At 45.2% G+C, this 20,538-nt stretch overlaps 1 protein-coding gene across 3 annotated transcripts; it reads left to right on the forward strand.

Moving 5' to 3' along the window:
- Positions 1-220: 220 nt before the first annotated feature.
- gtf2a1 (general transcription factor IIA, 1) lies at positions 221-10,871 on the forward strand. 3 transcript variants are annotated; one of them, XM_084031138.1, is made up of 10 exons: positions 221-481; positions 2,142-2,243; positions 2,412-2,589; positions 3,364-3,428; positions 4,104-4,179; positions 6,313-6,455; positions 7,441-7,545; positions 7,658-7,951; positions 8,351-8,440; positions 9,090-10,871. In XM_084031138.1, the coding sequence occupies exons 1-10, from the start codon at positions 452-454 to the stop codon at positions 9,195-9,197; spliced, it is 1,191 nt and encodes a 396-aa protein (XP_083887264.1). In that variant the 5' UTR covers positions 221-451; the 3' UTR covers positions 9,198-10,871. The 3 variants fall into 3 exon arrangements, with proteins under 3 accessions (XP_083887264.1, XP_083887266.1, XP_083887265.1); XM_084031140.1 differs by having other exon boundaries at positions 227-481; positions 6,313-6,437; XM_084031139.1 differs by lacking the exon at positions 221-481 and adding an exon at positions 1,880-2,037.
- Positions 10,872-20,538: the final 9,667 nt, after the last annotated feature.

Consider the following 20,538-nt stretch of genomic DNA (forward strand, 5'->3'; position numbering starts at 1 on the left):
TGAAAACGTTGTGATAAATTCATTGTATCAACTGTAAATATTTACATTACAAATTCATATTTACAGTTCACCTCATTCAGTCAACAAAATCATTGGGAATTCTGAACCTAATGGGATCGGTGCGTGTGTATTTACCGTTTACCAGTATATATACTACATTTCCCAGCAGTAGGCGGTCATCAAACTCCGTGCGAATTCTCGCGCGATGTGCTGCTTAACCCTGCCCTATGTCTCGCGCACTCGCAGCTCCATGCTCAGTATATAAAGCAGGACAACGACGGACGGAAGACGGCTGGGGAGTCGCAGCCCGGGATTGTAAATAAGACCGTTAAAACTGTGTTTTATTTACAAAAGTTATGCCGGCTGTTTTAAGATACCGTTCCCAGTTGTTTTAAGTCGTTTTTCGTAATTTTTGGCTCTATTTCCGTGTGGTTTTTACACTACGCGTATAATGGCGAGCTCGGCTAACTCGAACCCAGTGGTAAGGATCAATCTCTAAGGATTGTCAGCGGGGAAATGGGGGTTAAGATAATGGAAAGCTGTCGACGAGCTGTTTATGTCTTTCAGTAAAATGAATCTGCTTTAACAAACACTTCACTGTTCTATCAAATAAAATTAAGACTAACTTCAGTCAATCGGCCATTTTAATCATTCTTCGAAACTAGAATGTTCTCTCAGATAAAGCCATCTGGTAGGAGTAATGGCTAACGTAACAGGAGCAGTAATGCTATATAAAGTGGAAATTGGCTGGTTACGAACATTGCAAAATGCAAAAGTTATGGGCTTTTCGTCTATTTGAAGCTTCACAAGTTGAGCGTTAACAGCGGCTTGTTCGCGGTAGTCTCTCAGGGCTCCTGAAGTTCTGTGTCCGGCTGCATGGATCTGAACTCGGTTACCGGGGTTTGGTGTTTGTGCTTTAGTTCAGGGTGAAAGGACTGCTGGCGTCTTTGGGTCGCTTATAAAAGAACATAAATGTTAAATTGTTTATTGTGCCTAAATTATAAACTGCAGATGTTCGCAAAGCACCTCGCCACCATCCACTGCGAATTAATTGAACGTATTATTTTTAGCAAATTAAAGTCTCCTCAGCGTCAAACCGTCGGCGCTCAGTCTAGTGCCTCATCATTGTCCACCATTCCACGACTAACATGCAGGATAGCGTCCCAAACCACCACTTTACCCATCTCATAACAACCACGTCCCGCTCCCCACCGACCAGGCCACAGTACGTAGTCTAAGCTGAGCACTCAGGAGAAAATACACCGAAAATATCCTTTACATTTCGCCACATAATGTTGAATGTACGTGGCTGTCGAGCGCGCAGTTCGCCGCTCCGTAAAATGGCTTCCACGTCTGCCCTCGCTCCGGTTCTGGCCCTCCTCCTTTCTGCTGCCTGGTTTTATACCGCCATATTGGCTCTCTAATATAGACTGCCCGGGATGGGAAGGTGCTACTCGCCGCTACGTCACCGCTCTCCATATAAACACCAGACTGTGCTGTAAATAGTGGAGGAGCAGACGGGCCGAGGGGAGGGAAGGAGAGACGCGGTCGGTGCTGCGGACATTAGGGACAATGCGGTTCGGTGAGCGGAGACCGCGGGCTCGATGCTCGGTTCTCCCGCTGCTCAAACGCGACTGTCGTCGTAGACGTTTTAAATATTGTCCATTCGTTGTTCGTGTGCGCCATAAATGCCACGTTGTCCCGAGGGACATACCGTATACCGTGTCGGTGAGGACAGACGGAGAGGATTAGCATCACAAACAGTGACGTGCAGAGGGTATATTATAGCTCAATCCCAGGGATTATCTCAATGGGCCAGTTTACAGTTGAGCTATATATTTACAACACATAAACACCAAATATTAATATTACAGCCTACTTATTTATGCTAATCAGTCAAGGGGACTAAGATTTCTATCACATGGTTTGTTAGACATGTAATGTTGCTGTTACAGCAGCTGTGAAGCACCATTACTAACTGATGTGTTCCTATTAAACCCATTTCTGGAGACCACACGCCATATGGTCGATGTTAAAGTAAGCCCCAAGTGGTAACATTTATTAAAACGGATGTGTTTTTCTTCTTTAGCAAGTATAGTAATGACTGTTTTCTTCCCTTGTGTGTGTTTGCTGCTCCGTAGCCTAAACTATATAAGTCTGTGATTGAGGACGTGATCAACGAGGTGCGGGAGCTGTTCCTGGACGAGGGGGTGGATGAGCAGGTGCTCCTGGAGCTGAAAACGGTAACTGTCCCCACTGTTCCTGTATGAGAACTATCACTAGTGCACACACGTGGTGAGGTGTGCTTCTCCCTCTATGTCACTGCATACAATAATGAATCTCTGAGAATGCCTTTGGTGGATTCATCGTCTTAATGTAAATGGTACTTTTTTTCCTGCCTGATGCTTCAGCTATGGGAAAACAAACTGTTGCAGTCCAAGGCCGTGGAGGGCTTCCACACTGAGGAGCAGGCAGCCCTGCAGGCGGCTCAGCAGCAGCAGCAGGTCCAGCAGCAGGTCCAGCAAGTCCAGCAGGTGACTCAGCCAGCACAGGCCCAGCAAGTCATCCTGCCCCCTCAGCAGCAGCAAGGTTGGTCCACACTGTGGTGCTAAAGAACCATCAGCTGTAAATGCAACAGTATGTGAATGCTATTTCTGCACACTACAACATCGTCCATTTGGAAGCGTCTTACAGAGCATTCCTACGCACCACTCCTCAATTCTCAAATATTTTTGGCACGTTGATATTAAAAAAGTGTGATTGAATATTTAAGTGTTTGAAGCTACAGTAAATTGGCATTAGTGATGCTTCACAGGACCTGAACAAAAACGACCAATCAATGAATCCCCGTCCACCTAGGCATCACTGATCAAATAAGAATCAATATTTCCTTCAATGCTTTCAGAGAAATGTTTTAGATTGGCGTTTAGCTATAAAATGCTACAGGTTGTGACCAAACAGCCATGTTGAGAGCGGTCTAGCTAAATGCAGTAACAGAACATTGATTCATATTTGATGAGCCGATAGTTTGACACTTTGATCAGAATTCCCAGGCAGTGACAGCTGCGTTGGACTCCTCAGCTGTGATTGGTTGCTTTCCTTCAGATGTGGTGAATTCTCACAAAGGACCCTGGTTTTCAGAGGATCTCATGTAGTCCTCCAGATGTGTAGTGACAGTTGGAACAAATATGACTGGATATTTTTATTGAAGTTAGCAACTGTAGCTTTAAGAGCTGGTAGTAGATTACATGAGGACCAAATCAGCGTTTGCAGAGATTGTTTTTCTGTGTCATTTTCTCTGCAGGATATTATTAGTTTTGGGGAATATTATGGTATGGCTTAAACATGTCTCTCTCTCCACAGCTCCCCAGCAGCAAGTCATTGTTCAGGATTCAAAGATTTTACAGCACATGAGTGCAACGGGGATGGTAAGTAGATAATGGAAAGAACAAATGAATTATAGTTTGGGCTCATAAGAAACTCTAGATGCAATGCAACAATCGCTGATCTCCACTGTATACAGATTTACAGGGATTACTGACTGAAGCACTCTCTTAGTGTATTATGTATTTATTGAGAGAAAGGAAAGCATCGTTATCCACACACACATTGCACAGCCAGCCAAAAGGAAGAGGTGGATCCTCATGTGTCTCTCCAGGCTTTTCCTCGGATCACGACGAGCGGTGGAGCAGACAGATGGAGAGGAGAGGAGGACCCTTAGAGTGTTACCCTGTAGCCTGGACTACAGTGGAGATACAGCTGGGGAAAATGCATGCTCTTACATGCTGCTGTTGTCTCACACACACTTATTCCTACATCCCTTTGAATCACACACAACTTACTTTTGCACTTCCGCCTCTCAAAAACACTTCTGCTTGTTCGAGGCTTGCCTCTGTGTTAGTAAGCTGTATATTAAAATCTCTCCGGAGAAATGAACTTGGCATAAAATTCCTGTGTGTGTGAGAGTGCACCTGGTTTGTATTAGGTGTCTTGTTTTGAGCACTCTACACACACTGAGGGAATGTTCACATGTACCTTTTAGCCCCGGGCTAGCTGCTGCTGAGTGTGTACCTGACTACCTTGTTTTGTGTTTCCTCCTCTAGAGTGCAGCAGCTACGGCAGCAACCCTGGCGTTGCCCACAGGAGTCACCCCGTACCAACAGCTCATCACCAGTCAGGGTGAGACACTCGCAGGTTCATCTGTGCAGCTCATTGGGAAGAAATACTCAGATGTTCAAGTTGCTATTTTAGAGCAACGGTTCACCCTAAAATCTTCCAAATTGTCTGACCCGTAGCGCTCTTCATCAGTCCAGATCATTTTGGTGTGAGTGGCCTAGTTTTAGAGGGATCAGCCATACAGACATGTCTTCTTAAATATTAGGGGTGTAACGATGCATGTATTCGTATTGAACCGAAACAGTACGGGGGTCACGGTTCGGTGCATGGATTTACACGGTATAAAAATAAATAAAACTGGTGCGCGAATTAATTACGGAACTACTGTTAGGCCGTCCACACGGAAACGTTTTTTTTTTCAGCCGGCCGTCCACACGGATCCAACGTTTTCGGGGCCTGAAAACAAACGAGAAAAAAACGCTGCCTCTCCGTTTCGTGTTCGTTTTCGTGTAGACGGCGAAAACAAATAGGCTGACGTCATCGCCCCGCTCCTCGACCCTCGAGCCTGACTTCTTCCCCCGCGACGTCTCGTAACAACAACAACAACAACGGCGGCCTCCGTGCTCGTAGCAGATATTCTGCTCGTCTGTACGTTGGCGTATCAGCGCCGCTGTATGAAAATAACAGAGCCGAGAGAGGGGGGCGATATTCCGGGGAAAAAGTTGCAGAATTGCTACTTTTCTACGATGCTAACAAACAACCAACGCATTAATTTTTCTAATGAATCCATCCCAACGTGTGACAACGCCTCGTTAAGGTCCTTAGGGTGACGGCTGTTGATGCTTATTGTTGGTTTTATTTATACGGGCCAAATTGCCATCTTATGGGTGTTTATTGATCGGTTGGTCGGGTGGATAGTAGCCATAGCGTTCATGTGTTGCCATAGTAATGGCAAACATCTGGTCAAGCTCCGTCTCTTCTTCTGCGTTTTTGGTGTATTTTTGTAGCAGAAACAGCGCCACATAAGGGCCTGGAATACGTACTACAGCGCACTGAGTCGTTTTCAGTGGATTCAGAACTCCGCCTCCTGGCTACTGTTTACATCTTAGATTACGCAGTTCAGGCTGTTGCAATTAGCACAGGAGAGAGACTGTATGACACTAGGTGGTACAACCTGAGACATGCACAATAAAAAAGAATTGCGTTCTGCATTTTTGTTTTTTTCCCGTCCCCTCCATTGCCCTGAACTCGTACCGAACCGTGATGTCTGAACCGAGGTCCGTACCGAACCGTGACTTCAGTGTGCCGTCACACCCCTATTAAATATCATGGGGTCTCTACGACACAAAAACATGGAACAGTGATGTGATGACCAAATTACTCGAGATGATCCACATACCTTGTTGTGAGTAGTGATGGGATCATATAGGATTTCATCATGAATTCCATTAAAAAAACACAATAGATTGATTGTGGTCAATTTCAATTATCAGGATAATCAAAAAGCTGTCTAGTTTGCTATCATGGTAAGTGAAAATGGAGCCTGATTTATTTTTCATCAGCTGAGCCGTGAGGTCAGCTAGCTCAGAGGTGTTTGTTAGCTATGAACTTTAACATGAGCGTCTCCTCCATCAGTAGATGCATGCCGCCTCCTGTGCATGATATGCCTGTCAGATGTAGTTTGGTAGAAAGAAACTAGTTCCTATGAAACTGCTGTGGAATATGTTGAGTAGAGCCCGACCAATTTGGAGTTTGAGAGCTGATTCTGATATTATGGAGTAAAAAAAATGGATAATTACAGATATATGTATGAAAAAAAAAAAATCCATGTCATGTCCTGGCTCTCTGTGTTTTATAACATACCAGGTTGTATGTCTATGGAAAGGTATAGCACACTCTGCTGGGCAAATTATGTATGACATTATTGCATTATTGCTACATTATTGCCATTATTATTTCTAGCAGTACCTTCTATGTAAGATTCTTTAAAAATGCCTATCAGCCAGCATATACGTGCTTTGAGCACCACAAACCGAATGCCAATAGTCCAATGCTATTTAGAGAGAAGGCAGACATCTACGCGGCTACTAAACTACCTAGACTATAAATAGGTAAGAGGAGAGGACACATAAGTCATGTAAGTTGAGTCATAGAAGGGTGCACTCTCACAGAGCTCGTATCTCCTCTGTTCTGCAGGTCAGATCCTGCAGGTGGTCCGTGCTCCCAATGGGGCTCAGTACATCATCCAGCAGCCCCAGCAGCAGATCCTCCTGCAGCAGCAGATGCAGCCTGGCGGCGTGCAGGCACCGGTCATACAGCAGGTATGTCCCATTAGACAGGTAAGATACACCTATACCTTTGATAAACCCAGTCAAGACTGTTAATTAACAACATGGCAGCGTTTTTATCTGTGGGCTTCAGGACAGCAACCAAACAGTTCAGTGTATAATAATTGACATCCAGTGTAGGGCTGTCAAACAAAAATCCATTGTCGGATAATAATCAATACTAAATATTAGTATCAGATTAGATAATATTTTGCAAAAGTATCGATACCAATGGTGTGTCTTCGCCGCCTCCATGAAATAAACAGGACAGTACCTGAATCCATTAGCATGGACCAGATCCCTGTTTACACCGTGGAGAAACCTGCTCCCAACTCACCGACTGGATCACAGAATCAGTTTATGAACGCAGGAATCCCTGAGCTATACAACACACTAAAACAAACTATCAGAGACCTGAACATATTTGTCATATATTTACAGTTATGTTACTGTTTTGTTTAGTTTTTTAGCACTGCGTTTTTTGCACACTGTTATTTTTGTAGTTTGTATTTTAATCTTTATTTTGAAAATATAGTGTATTTTCCTGGGTATCAGCATGGAGTTATACGTTCTAGTACGCCGACACCCTTAATCAAGTGTCTCATCAGCGTGTGGTGGCACAGCTGTGGCTCCTCTGGTGTGAAGCAGTGGAAGAACCAACTTGTGGAAACAAAAACTTAATATGTGAAGAAATTCCACCAAAATCTAATATTCTGGAAAATCAGACATCACACTTCCCCCCATAGAAATAATATCCATGACCTTTTTATATGAGTGACTTCTCTAAATGAACCAACAATTTAAAATCCATCTTGAAAGCATCGCTACACAATGAGATAGAAGCCAGGTTCCCTGCGTTTCAGTAAACCTCAGGTTTAAAGAGGATAACGTTTGGCTTTTCAACATGTAATTCTCTCACAGGTCTCCTAAGCCTATACATTAATATTAATCCTAGAGCTTTTACAAAATGTGATTCCTTGCTCTTGACTGTGTCCAGGTCCTGGCTCCTCTGCAGGGAGGTCTCCCCCAGCAGACGGGGGTTATCATCCAGCCGCAGCAGATTGTCTTGGCTTCAGGAAACAAAGTCCAAGGAAACACGCAGGTCAGCTCCTCTTCAGTTCTCTGGAAGATACCCATACTTCCATCTGTTCTCCCACCATACCAACCACCTTTGATCTGTAGTCATGTTATTGACGACCACCTTTTCCCTTTAGGTGATGCAGGCAGCAGCCATGGCACAGCAGCCTGGTCAGGCAGCAACAGCTCAGGTCCAGCAGGTCCAGCAGGTCCAGGGTGCTGCTGCACCCCAGGTCCCACAGCAGCCCCCGGTCCAGCAGCAGCAGCAGGCTCAGCCCCAGCCTCAGGCACAGCAGCCTCCCATGATGCTGCAGGTGGACGGCACCGGAGACACATCCTCAGAAGAGGACGAGGATGAGGAGGAGGAGTATGATGAAGACGATGAGGAGGAGAAGGACAAGGATGGGGGAGAGGACGGGCAGGTGGAAGAGGTGAGCACCGGAGGAAACGTAAAACAGACGCATGCTTGTGTGTGATGGCAGCTGGACTGCAGCGCATGGGCGTCGCATGTGCTGTTAAAAACATTAGTGCATGACGGGCTTATTAACGTGTCCAGCGCTCTTTTCATTGCTTCACAACCAAAGTAAGCAGGTTCACCCGTCAAAAAGCAGGACGATGAGAAGAAGAAGAAAGTCGTTCTATAGTCTATAATGCAATCTTCTTTAGTCCAGATAATAAATAAGGATGAATAAGGGTTGCTCCTGTAACATATATATCAAAGTGACATTTATCTCCCCAGTGTTTTAATGTTTTATAGGCCAGACATTCAGTTTCAGTTTTCACAACTAGATTATATAATGTTCCACTTGTTGATGTTCTTCCCTCGCCAGGAGCCCCTGAACAGTGGTGATGATGTGAGTGATGAGGAGGACCAGGAGCTGTTTGATACAGAGAATGTAGTGGTGTGTCAGTATGACAAGGTAAGAGACCATCCAGTGTGTGAGAGAACATGGCACAACAAAGCTCAATCCACCCGCATGGATACATATGATGTGAGCTGCAGATAGATGGAACTTTGTTGTCTGTTGACATTTGTCCTGCATCCACCGACAAGCACTCGGTCATAAAGGCTCTCCTACAACATATAAGTGGAATTAAAAGGCCGTTCATATTTCTGCTGTTGTCTATTCTTTACACACATGTAGTGCACTATCCGGGGTTAGGGAGCCCTCCTCTGTAGCTCTCCCTGAGGTGTCTGCCCTTTTCTTTTTTCGTCTTTCCTTTGTGGATGGAGGGTCCCGGGACAGAGGATGTCATACTCTGTACAGACTGTATAGCCCCAATGGAATTAAATGAATCTGACTGTATTTAAAACAGTAGCCAAGTGCAGCAATATAGAAAATTGAGGATGTGTTAAAGTAAAATGTATTTAGAATCGTTGATGGGTGGATTGTGGTCGTGTGCGTGCGTGTGTGTGTGTGTGTGTGTGTGCGTGTGTGTGTGTGTGTGTGTGTGTGTGTCTTCTGTGTGCATGGGCTAAAGCCATTAGAGACGTGTCCACTGTAAGATGAAACGTGTCCATCTGTCCTGGACGCCCACACCATTAACTTCTTCCTCTTTGCTCTCCAGATTCACAGAAGTAAGAACAAATGGAAATTCCACCTGAAGGACGGGATCATGAATCTGAATGGGAGAGACTATGTCTTCTCCAAAGCCATTGGGGATGCCGAATGGTGAAGAAATAAAACCATATAAAGCGACAGGAGCAGGAACTCTGTAACTCCTTCTATCCAGTTAACAGACACTTCAATATCCTTCCATATCCTGTGACTGGAATCATTTCAGGAAACTTCTTGGAGTCTTTGAGAACTCTGACGAACCCAAAGGACTGTGAGGTACCGTAAAACCCGGGTGTTGTCAAACACTCCCCAGCCTTGCAGGATGAGAAGCTACAGGGGAGGGACGGCCTGCGACCAGAGCGTTCTTTATCTCTACTTTTGCTTCTTCCAGGCTTCTCTACGTTTTTCCTGAGAGGATTCACATACAGTGGCAAGTAAGCATTTCACATCATACAGGTGTAGTGGACCAGGGTGACCTGCCCTGCCCCGCCACAGGGGGGGTCAGAGGTCATTCAATATAACCCCGTAGATGAGGAACACCTTCGTGATGCGCTGTAGTCAGTTGACTGGATTGACTCAATTCTACATTTAAGCCCAAACTTAGTGCCACCAGTCGAGATCGCTGCCTTTAGAACAGCCATAATTAAGTTTTGGCTTCTAATTTTTGCTCTTGGATCATAATTCTGTCTCAAGTCATGTTTATGAAAATGGTGCTCCAGAGTGTTTTATGTAGTAAATGACCTGTTATTGTTTTAAACTTTTTTTAAAATGTGTTTGAAGGGTTACGACAAAGAAAGTAAATGACATTAATTCTAAAATAACAAATAGTTGTTAAAAGGCATTATTTTAATAGAGTGCTCAATCCAAAAATACTGTCACTGTTCATCTGGAGCTTCATTCCATCTTTCTCCTCGACAAGAAAAGGGAGAACAGATCCAACGCTGAATTCATTTAACAATTGTACAAAATGTCCCAAAGTTTGTCCTGTTGGTGTTTCTGCTCTTCTTTTAGTTTCCTGCAGCCGTCTGAAAATTTGCACTGTCGATTTATCAATGTCGTGAAATCAGTCAGTTAATCAAGTGTGTGCGTGTGTCTGCGTGCGTGTGTGTGTGTGTGTGTGTGTGTGTGTGTGTGTGTGTGTGCGCGTGTGCATGTGTGTGTGTGCGTGTGCATGTGTGTGTGTGCGTGTGCATGTGTGTGTGTGCGTGTGCATGTGTGTGTGAGTGCGTGTCTGTGTGTGTGTGTGTGTGTGTGTGTGTGTGTGTGTGTGTGTGTGTGTGTGTGTGTGTGTGTGTGTGTGTGTGTGTGTGTGTGTGTGTGTGTGTGTGTGTGTGTGTGTGTGTGTGGGGTCACCGCTTCTCCCTGGAATTTCTTCTTTTTTTTTTTAGCACACATTTCAACATCTCTCAGTTGAAACAGTAAAATATTTTTCAATTAAATCCTTTTTCCTTTGTTTTGGTGGGGACCGGGCGATGTCCTTTTTTTCTTTATTTATTTATTCCTGAAAACTCATGAAACATTGTATTTTTTGAAAGGTTGGAAGTGCACCAAACTGTGCTCTTAATATCGAAGTGTTCCTTTTTTCTCTGTTGGCAGGACGAAGCTACATAACGCTGTGTTCCAAATAATTTCGTCAACCATATGTTCTCCTGTGCTTTCATTTTATTCATGACTTTTAAATGAGGATATTTTCTATCAAAGCGAGTTTAACTCGGGGGGCCTGTGTGTTTCTCTGCAGTTTGTTTTTAGTGCCCCTGTTGCAGCAATTTGAAATAAAGTATGTGTTTTTTGACTTCTGTGTCGATTCAGTTGATGGGTTTCAAAGAAACTACATTTATACTGAGGAATCAAGGCAGTCTGATCATTTTCCCATAAATGATCTTATGGGAATAAGATAAGAAAATTGCACCATTTTGAGTTATGTACACTGAAAACAAGGTAGTCTTGAGGAGGTTGTCGGTTTTAAATCCAGTGTTAATGACCAATCACCATCTAATCACAGAATGGAGCTGTTAACACCCGTGTTGAGTAGCAGCATTTAGTGTCTGGTTATTAGTCACAATCAAACTAATCGGCTCGCATTTGCTTAATTATTTAATGTTCTCCTTATCGTTTGTTCCGTGTGCCTTTTTGAGCTTTTTCATTTTGACTGGTTTTAACAAATGACAGCTAATGAAAAGGATGTCTGTTCAAATGTATTCTCTGCTTTCTGTTTTTTTCTGTGTTCTGTTCAGATGATTATGGAAATATATTGTTCATATTATTCATCCAATTTTTAAAAAAATTAAATCAAGTTTGGAACAAAAATCTTAAGGCTGTGCTTTGAATTAAATTAGTTTGATTAAAAAAAAGTCAAGAAGATTGGAGTCCTGATTAGAAACCAGTGTATGAATCTGTGTCACCTGGTAGTCTCAACCACTGCCATGTTCCCATACTGGTTCCCATGGTTACGGCCCTATCAGATGAACTCCTCCACTTCACCAGCATCACCTGGCATCCTCCTCGTGTTTCTTTGTATTGATTTCAAAATGGATGGTTTAATAGTGTTAGTATTAAAGTGGAAGTTAATTTTAGCTTCCACTGTTTATCCATTACATCCAACTATTGTAAGAATGTATGTGTTAGCTTTTGCCAATATTGTAACAATTTATACATTTCTTTTAGAAATTTAAACATTTGCTTTTATTTAACGATTTAAAACTATCGATTATTTGAAGCTATGTATCCATTATCTTGGGTAACCTGCTAGCGACACACTGTCGCAACACCCCACCAACCTGGAATATCACTAAATGGGTTAGCTTTGGTGGAATCGGCAACTCATTCTCAGTCAGGGTGAGGACGATGCACAGATCTTACTGTTGGAAGTCGGCCACCACACTGTGGCTCCGCGTCAGCCGGTGTTTAGGTGGAGACGCCGATACCTGCCAGTTATTGTCCGACTTCTTCAGAGTTCAGTTCATTTAAATTGATAAACAAGAACTGTAACGTAATAACGGTAAATAAATACCCAGCATTTTCCCGTCGGTCACACTCCATCCTATGACGTCACCCTTTATGCTCTCTGGTTGACAACCAACCAGCTCCTCCCATCACACAGCCACTGAATTATCAGTGTCCTAATTAAAAGTGAGCGCCACACACTTTTAAACAGCACCTAGTGTTCAAACCATAGAAATCAAATAAGAGTAGAACAGACAACTGTTGGTCATTTGACTAGTAAAACAGTTACAAGTTGTTATGGTGACAACACACATCAGTGGCCGTAACCTCCAGTTCTGAAATGTGAAGCCAAAGCTTGTGTCTTAAACTTGTATTCTCTCTACTGACCATCAGGGGGCGGCGACTCGGCTAAAAGAAGTCAGAATGCATGGAAGTCTATGAGAAAATGAGTCTACTTCTCTCTTGATGTATTATCTCAGTAAACATTGTAAACATGAGTTTATGTCTCAATCTCTAGTTTCAAGTCTTCTTCAATCCAGCATGATGTTAATTTAGTACATTATGGTCCATTTAGAGTCACACACCAGCAGTCAAAGGGAGGGGTTGTTAAAAAAGCCTGCTGATGATTGACAGCTGATGATCAGCACTGGCGATTGACGTGGGTCTGGGGTGGAGAAACTACAATAATGGACTACAAAGCACATCGTTCACTTCTCCACATGTTGGTTTTATAAACAGCTGGTTCACTGACTAGCTTCAGGTCCAGCAGCTCCTCCTTCCTGTTTGACCGTTGGCTGTATTTACATTTCATTTGTGGTTTTAGTTTCGTTCGATTTGTAACATGATTGAAATAAATAAAAATATCATTAAATTATTATCACTGTCCACACACATTTAGCAACACGGGCTTATTTGACATCTTCCCCAAATTAACAGGGATTTTGGGAGAGACTAGGCTGCCCTAGCTTCGCTCTCGACAGTTTGACTGTTACTTCCCAACAGCATATAACAGATATATAGATCAACTCCTCAAGCTTACAAATGACGGTGGGCTGAAAGGTATAATCGCCCTCGATTGACCATCTTGTTGCAGGGAAACAAACAAACTGATTCAGGGATATTGGTGAGTTGCAATGTTTGCTTTAATAAGTTAATGTGCAATAGACCATAAAGCAGGGTTATTCTTTAGGGGGAGGGGCTACCTCGTGATTGACAGGACGTGACCACAGCGTCGCTACATGCATCAACAATGCAGTTACCGTAGCTACTAAGATGACTTTAACACTTAGCTGTAATGTTGACCTTGAATTATGAAGCTAACTTTGTTAACAACTTCACACCAGAATCCACATGGATCCAGATCCAGTAAGGGTGCTGCTCAGGGTGCAGATCCACCCGTCGCTCCTCCACAGTGAGAACATGCTTGCACTGAGAGCCTTGGTCACATGACACAGTCAAATTGAGCTCCGATGAACAAGCTCAGGGCTAACACTAATGCTGCATTATGTCGGGTTATGTTTTTGATGTATGTAGAACTGTTTCCCTCACGTTAGCGCTGTGCTGGGTGGAACATGCACGCTTTGTTAGTATCCTGCAAAGTTTCAGCTCTTAATTTAATAAATGAAGTATTAACTTGTAACAACTTGTTTTTGTTCACAATACATTGAGTTCCACATATCAATCCCGTTTTCTTTATGACATTTTATCTATAATTAATCGTTTTCATCATTTACCTCACAGCGGTCCACAAAAATATTGCCTGACATGGTACCAGTCCGTCTGACATGTACCGCTTGGTCCATCTGACATGGTACGGTCCGTCTGACATGGTACGGTCCGTCGACATGGTACTGGTCCATCTGACATGGTACCAGTCCGTCTGACATGTACCGGTCGGTCCATCTGACATGGTACGGTCCGTCTGACACGGTACATGGTACAGTCCGTCTGACATGCTACTGGTCGGTCCGTCTGACATGGTACGGTCCGTCTGACATGGTACAGTCCGTTGACATGGTACTGGTCCATCTGACATGGTACCAGTCCGTCTGACATGTACCAGTCGGTCCATCTGACATGGTACGGTCCGTCTGACATGGTACGGTCCGTCTGACATGGTACAGTCCGTTGACATGGTACTGGTCCATCTGACATGGTACCAGTCCGTCTGACATGTACCAGTCCGTCCATCTGACATGGTACGGTCCGTCAGACATGGTACGGTCCGTCGACATGGTACAGTCCGTCGACATGGTACTGGTCCATCTGACATGGTACCGGTCCGTCTGACATGGTACGGTCCATCTGACACGGTACATGGTACAGTCCGTCTGACATGCTACCGGTCGGTCCGTCTGACATGGTACGGTCCATCTGACACGGTACCGGTCCGTCTGACACGGTACATGGTACAGTCCGTCTGACATGCTACCGGTCGGTCCGTCTGACATGGTACGGTCCGTCGACGTGGTACCGGTCCATCTGACATGGTACCGGTCTGTCTGACATGGTACGGTCCGTCTGACATGGTACAGTCCGTTGACATGGTACTGGTCCATCTGACATGGTACCAGTCCGTCTGACATGTACCAGTCCGTCCATCTGACATGGTACGGTCCGTCAGACATGGTACGGTCCGTCGACATGGTACTGGTCCATCTGACATGGTACCGGTCCGTCTGACACGGTACATGGTACAGTCCGTCTGACATGCTACCGGTCGGTCCGTCTGACATGGTACGGTCCGTCGACGTGGTACCGGTCCGTCTGACATGGTACGGTCCATCTGACACGGTACCGGTCCGTCTGACACGGTACATGGTACAGTCCGTCTGACATGCTACCGGTCGGTCCGTTTGACATGGTACGGTCCGTCGACGTGGTACCGGTCCATCTGACATGGTACCGGTCCGTCTGACATGGTACGGTCCGTCTGACATGGTACAGTCCGTTGACATGGTACTGGTCCATCTGACATGGTACCAGTCCGTCTGACATGTACCAGTCGGTCCATCTGACATGGTACGGTCCGTCTGACATGGTATGGTCCGTCGACATGGTACGGTCCGTCGACATGGTACTGGTCCATCTGACATGGTACCGGTCCATCTGACATGGTACGGTCCATCTGACACGGTACCGGTCCGTCTGACACGGTACATGGTACAGTCCGTCTGACATGCTACCGGTCGGTCCGTCTGACATGGTACGGTCCTTCGACGTGGTACCGGTCCATCTGACATGGTACCGGTCCGTCTGACATGGTACGGTCCGTCTGACATGGTACGGTCCGTCGACATGGTACGGTCCGTCTGACATGGTACCGGTCCGAGGCATGTAGGTTGGGGAACACTGGTCTAAATGGCTGTCAGTCCATGCAGAGTGCAGGGCGTTCACCCTACCGCCCCTCTAACTCCTAACCAAACTGATCCCCTGTATTTCCTTGTGGGTAATTATGAGATAAAGGTGTGGTGCTGTCTGGGATTAAAGCTGAATCAGAAACTACATGGAGACTTTTGCCCAAGATTGTAAATGGATTTGAGGCCAGCTGTCACTTCTACAATATATCACACTTCACAAAGACGTATTCAGTCCTGAGCAGTCCGAGTGGAGGAAGAATGTCTCCCTGGCTGCTTCTGATGCAGTCAGTCCTCTTACTGCTCCTATGCTGCTGGTGAATGAGGCTTATGATGGGGCCCTGGAGATGTCGATCTTATTCTCTATAGCTCTATGCTTACCACCTAACTGACACTGACTGCCAATCAGCTGCAAGGCAAAAAAGGATTTGTAGGTTTCAGTGGACTAGTCAGGCCTGCTGGCTGTGGCATGTTGAGCTCTTTGGAACAAAGAGCCTCTATCCATTTCTAATGGACATTCCTCCTTTCCTGGTTTTCCTCCATTGTAAAATTCAGTGGCGACTGGTGGAATTTCTTTCAGGGGGGGGTTATACCAAACAACCAGCATAACCTATTTAATCAAAAGCTTTTCATGTGATAAATATAATGTACAAGGTTGATAAAAAGACCAATTCCTATTGCCTACTGATTCAAGTTTATATTTTAATTATTGTATTAAATTAAATTACTCTAAATTAGTTCAATAGGTGTGACCTGTCTGTCTCTAAATGTCGGCCCTGTTATAGACTGGTTACCTGTCTGTCTCTAAATGTCGGCCCTGTTATAGACTGGTTACCTGTCTGTCTCTAAATGTCGGCCCTGTTATAGACTGGTTACCTGTCTGTCTCTACATGTCAGCCCTGTGATAGACTGGTTACCTGTCTGTCTCTACATGTCTCCCTGTGATAGACTGGTTACCTGTCTGTCTCTACATGTCAGCCCTGTGACAGACTGGTTACCTGTCTGTCTCTACATGTCAGCCCTGTGATAGACTGGTTACCCGTCTGTCTCTACATGTCAGCCCTGTGATAGACTGGTTACCCGTCTGTCTCTACATGTCAGCCCTGTGATAGACTGGTTACCTGTCTGTCTCTACATGTCAGCCCTGTGACAGACTGGTTACCTGTCTGTCTCTACATGTCAGCCCTGTGATAGACTGGTTACCCGTCTGTCTCTACATGTCAGCCCTGTGATAGACTGGTTACCTGTCTGTCTCTACATGTCAGCCCTGTGATAGACTGGTTACCTGTCTGTCTCTACATGTCTCCCTGTGATAGACTGGTTACCTGTCTGTCTCTACATGTCAGCCCTGTGATAGACTGGTTACCTGTCTGTCTCTACATGTCAGCCCTGTGATAGACTAGTTACCCGTCCAGGTGTACCCCGCCTTCGCCCATTGTCAGCTGGGATCGGCTTCAGCCCCCCCGACCCTGAATACAGTATAAGTGGTAAACGATTGATGGATGGATTAAATTCATGAAGTCAGTGTAACTCCCACGAGCGCATGAGTAGGAGGGACGGAAACCTAGCACCCTCTATGGGCCAGCCGCCACCGGTTGAATTCAATAAAGCTACTTCAGTTTCAGGGTCTTGTTATAGTTCATAAAGTTTGGAGTGCCTGTGGCTCTGGGGTAGAGCGAGTTGTCCTCCAATTGGAAGATCAATGATTCGATTCCCAGCTCATCCAGTCTGTGTGCCTTAGTCCATATTGTCCCAAAAGCTGTGTATGAAAGTGTGTGAATGTGGACTGAATGACGCTTCTGTCGATAGACTAGAAAAGCGCTATAGAAATGCAGCTCCATTTACCATTCATGCTGGCTCACACTGCCTTGATGGGACACAAAAAAACAGAACTTACTGAGAGCAGAGTTAAAGTTAATAGTAATAGTGCTTTTACAACTTTGACGAGTCAAATGGGTTTGGGAAGGAAATCGATTCATTTCAAGTCGAAGGGCAAGAAGTCCAGTGAAGTTAGCTTTTGTCTAAAGGTGGGAGTAGGCTCCAAAGGAAGTGCCTGTTGGATGGTCAAACAGCATGTCAATCCTTTTTTGTACTATGAATGTCACAAATTCACCCTGAGTGACTGCTCAGATCCCTTGCCTAATACCTGGTCTGAAGATTTTCTGCCCCTTCCCTGTTTTGTCTGCCTGATCTGCCTGCCATCCTGGTTTTTGGGCCTTGCCTGTGTGACCTGCCTTTTTGGAGACTCAGCTACTGCCTCTGAAGTTGTGCTTTTGGGGTTGCTGTTTTCTGAGTCGTGACAATGGATGCCTTAAAGGTGTTACGTATGATGTTGGGAGCATTTCTCTTCCCTCGTCACTTGGCGACGGCTGAGTCGGCAGTTTGCATCTAACAACGCTAACAGTGCAAACTATGGCAAAAGGGCTGGCTGAGATATATATATCGCAAATAGATGTTTGATATATTAATGTTGTGAATGTCTTATATTATGCATTTGCCCTTCGATCACTGTGAGGTAGGGCATCCAGCATAGTGCAGAGGCAAAGCACAGGTATACATCTTCAAAAAGTGGGTATGTCACATATAGCTGTTATGTTGTCATTGGTTGCACTTTGAGATCAGCAGCTCTAAAATAGACTGATGTCACCCAGGATTCTCACAGCTGAATCAGCAGTAACACAGTGACACATGTTGTGTTTTTGTGCACACCCAAACAAACACTTTTCAATTTCTGTGTGTGCTCCGGACCCTTTCGGGCACCTAGTCTGGAATATGTAAATGCTCCTTAATTAACAAGATCACCTGCAGTTGTATCAGTCAGGTGACACTACTCGTGATCCGTAAGTTTGTGCACGAGGATGATTGTAATTGGGATAAGTGGCTAGAACCTCTGTTGTTTGCAGTGCGGGAGCTGCTGTTCGGCAGGAAACCACGAGGGGTGTTGGACCTACTTAAAGAAAACTGGGAGGATGGTCCAAGTCCCAACAAACTCCCAACAATAATGAGGTTCAATTCTTCCAGGAACTGAGAGCAAAATTCCACACACTGGGTCAATTATCACGTGAGAATTTGCTCCAGGCCCGGAAACGTCAACAGCAGCTCTACAACAGAGGAACGAGACACTTCTCATCGGGAGATAAAGTACTTGTATTGCTCCCTACTTCCAGCTCCAAATTACTCAGGAAGTGGCAAGGTCCCTTTGTGGTCACACAGCGAGTGGGTGACATCGACTATGAGGATGTGCGCTCGGACAGGGGCGGGGCAACACAGATATACCACCTCAACCAAAGCATGGAGAGAGGCGGTACCTTTCTCTCTGGTGAGTACGGTGATGGAGAGAGATGAGTTGGGGCCTGAGTTGCCAAAATCCACCAATCCCGCCTCACTCACTAATGATGACCATCTCTCACGTCCCAGAGAACAGATGTAGCCACGTTGCAACAGCGGTTTGCTGATGTGTCCTCCTCCCTGCTTGGACACACAACACTCATACACCACCACATCGGAACTCACCCGGGTGTGACTCCAGGTTCACTGAGCTATAGGTTACCTGAACGCAAGAGAAAAGTGGTTCAGGAGGAATTACAGTCTATGCTAGAGTTGGATGTAATGTAATGTTGGGTCTATTCAGTTCTGTGCAGATTATTGCAAGATGAATGTTGTTTTACGGTTGATGCTTATACAATCCCCCGGATCGATGAGCTCCGTCCCGACGGTTTGCTACGCCAGCCATTTTTCAGCGCAAGTATGCAACGGGTGGCCATGGTGCTCGAGTCAGGCAGGAGAGGCTCACGGCCAACCTGAAGAAGTGCAATTGGATTGAGGGAGGTATGGTATTTGGGGTACCAATTGGGCGGAGGACAGGTGCGGCCTAAAGTGGATCAGACTTCTCTCTCCCTTTTTTCTTGCAGACGGATGCATCAAACAAGGGGCTGGGGGCTGTTTCGTCCCAGCTGGTACAGGGGGTCGATTCGATGATTGCTATAGGCTACATCAGCCGGAAGCTCTCCGAGAGGGAAATCGCCATACAGTATCATGGAAAAGGATTGTCTGGCTATCCGGTGGACGGTCGAAACCCTGAGATATTACTTGCTGGGGCGCCCATTCATCCTCTGTTCGGACCACCCCTCCAGTGGCTCCACCGCATGAAGGATGCCAACGCCCAGTTTGTATCTTGCTCTTCAGCTTTTTAACTTGAAGGTGATCCATAGGCCGGGGGTGCAGATGGTTGTGGCTGATTTCCTCTTCCACTCCCACAGGGAGAAGGAGTTGGTTCAGCCTGATGGTCGAGCGGTGGGGGTATGTGGAGGTGGGCGTGGTGCAGCATCTGGCTGCAGGAGAGAGAGGAGTGTGGAGGCAGCTCACGGGAACAGTGTCAGCTGATCTGGGTGATTGATGGATGTGCTTTATATGCTGGCGGCCGCAGAGGATGGCGGAGCACACTGGACGCTGGAACTGTGGCTATGTGTGTGTGTGTGTATCGTGTTATGGTACATAAATATAACAATATACTGGTAAACCTGTATCCTACTGGTCTTTTGATCTGTACGAACCCTGTGTGGCAACAGCCAATGCCACAGTGAACAATATGAGAGAGGATGTGATCTGAAAGTCTTAAAATATTTTTTTTCATTACAGCTTTACATAAAAAAAAGAATTATGAAGACTTTTAGCCAGATACAACATGTCCTGGTTCAGTCATTTTGGTCATCTTTCAAACTGGGCAATGCATGACACAGATATGTGCACAAAGAGAAAAAGACAGTGAGATTTTTATTGTCCTACAGATCAAGTGTATGTCATGGTGACATGTTTAGCGACAATAGAAAATATAAGACTTTACCTAAATGTAAAGGTTGATGACTATAACCACTTTCAGAACAACACAGGAACAAATGTTTTCACTGACTTCAACTCTGTGGTCCACTCTAGTAGTTATTCAAGAGTTTTCTGTAAGTGAGAGAAACTTGACTCTTCAAGAGGAGCGTCCATGCCTGCTGGCCCATGGAATAGCTAAAGGAATGACGTCATAAATGCAGGGATTTGATGTTCCCTGGAACAAGTGCTGCATGGATACTTGAAGAGTCTGACCTCCTCCGAGCGACCAAGGCCATTCTAAATCTCCAGACAGAAACCACAGTTTGTCGGTTCAGTCTTTCT

This window comes from Eutrigla gurnardus (genome assembly GCF_963514095.1).
Source record: "Eutrigla gurnardus genome assembly, chromosome: 16".
In the NCBI taxonomy this organism is placed as follows: Eukaryota; Metazoa; Chordata; class Actinopteri; order Perciformes; family Triglidae; genus Eutrigla; species Eutrigla gurnardus.

Coding starts and splice junctions, on each gene's coding strand:
- gtf2a1 (XM_084031138.1), top strand. CDS start 452: ATGGCGAGCTCGGCTAACTCGAACCCAGTG. Junction 7,546..7,657: donor AAGTCCAAGGAAACACGCAG/GTCAGCTCCTCT, acceptor TTTTCCCTTTAG/GTGATGCAGGCAGCAGCCAT. Junction 8,441..9,089: donor TGGTGTGTCAGTATGACAAG/GTAAGAGACCAT, acceptor TTTGCTCTCCAG/ATTCACAGAAGTAAGAACAA.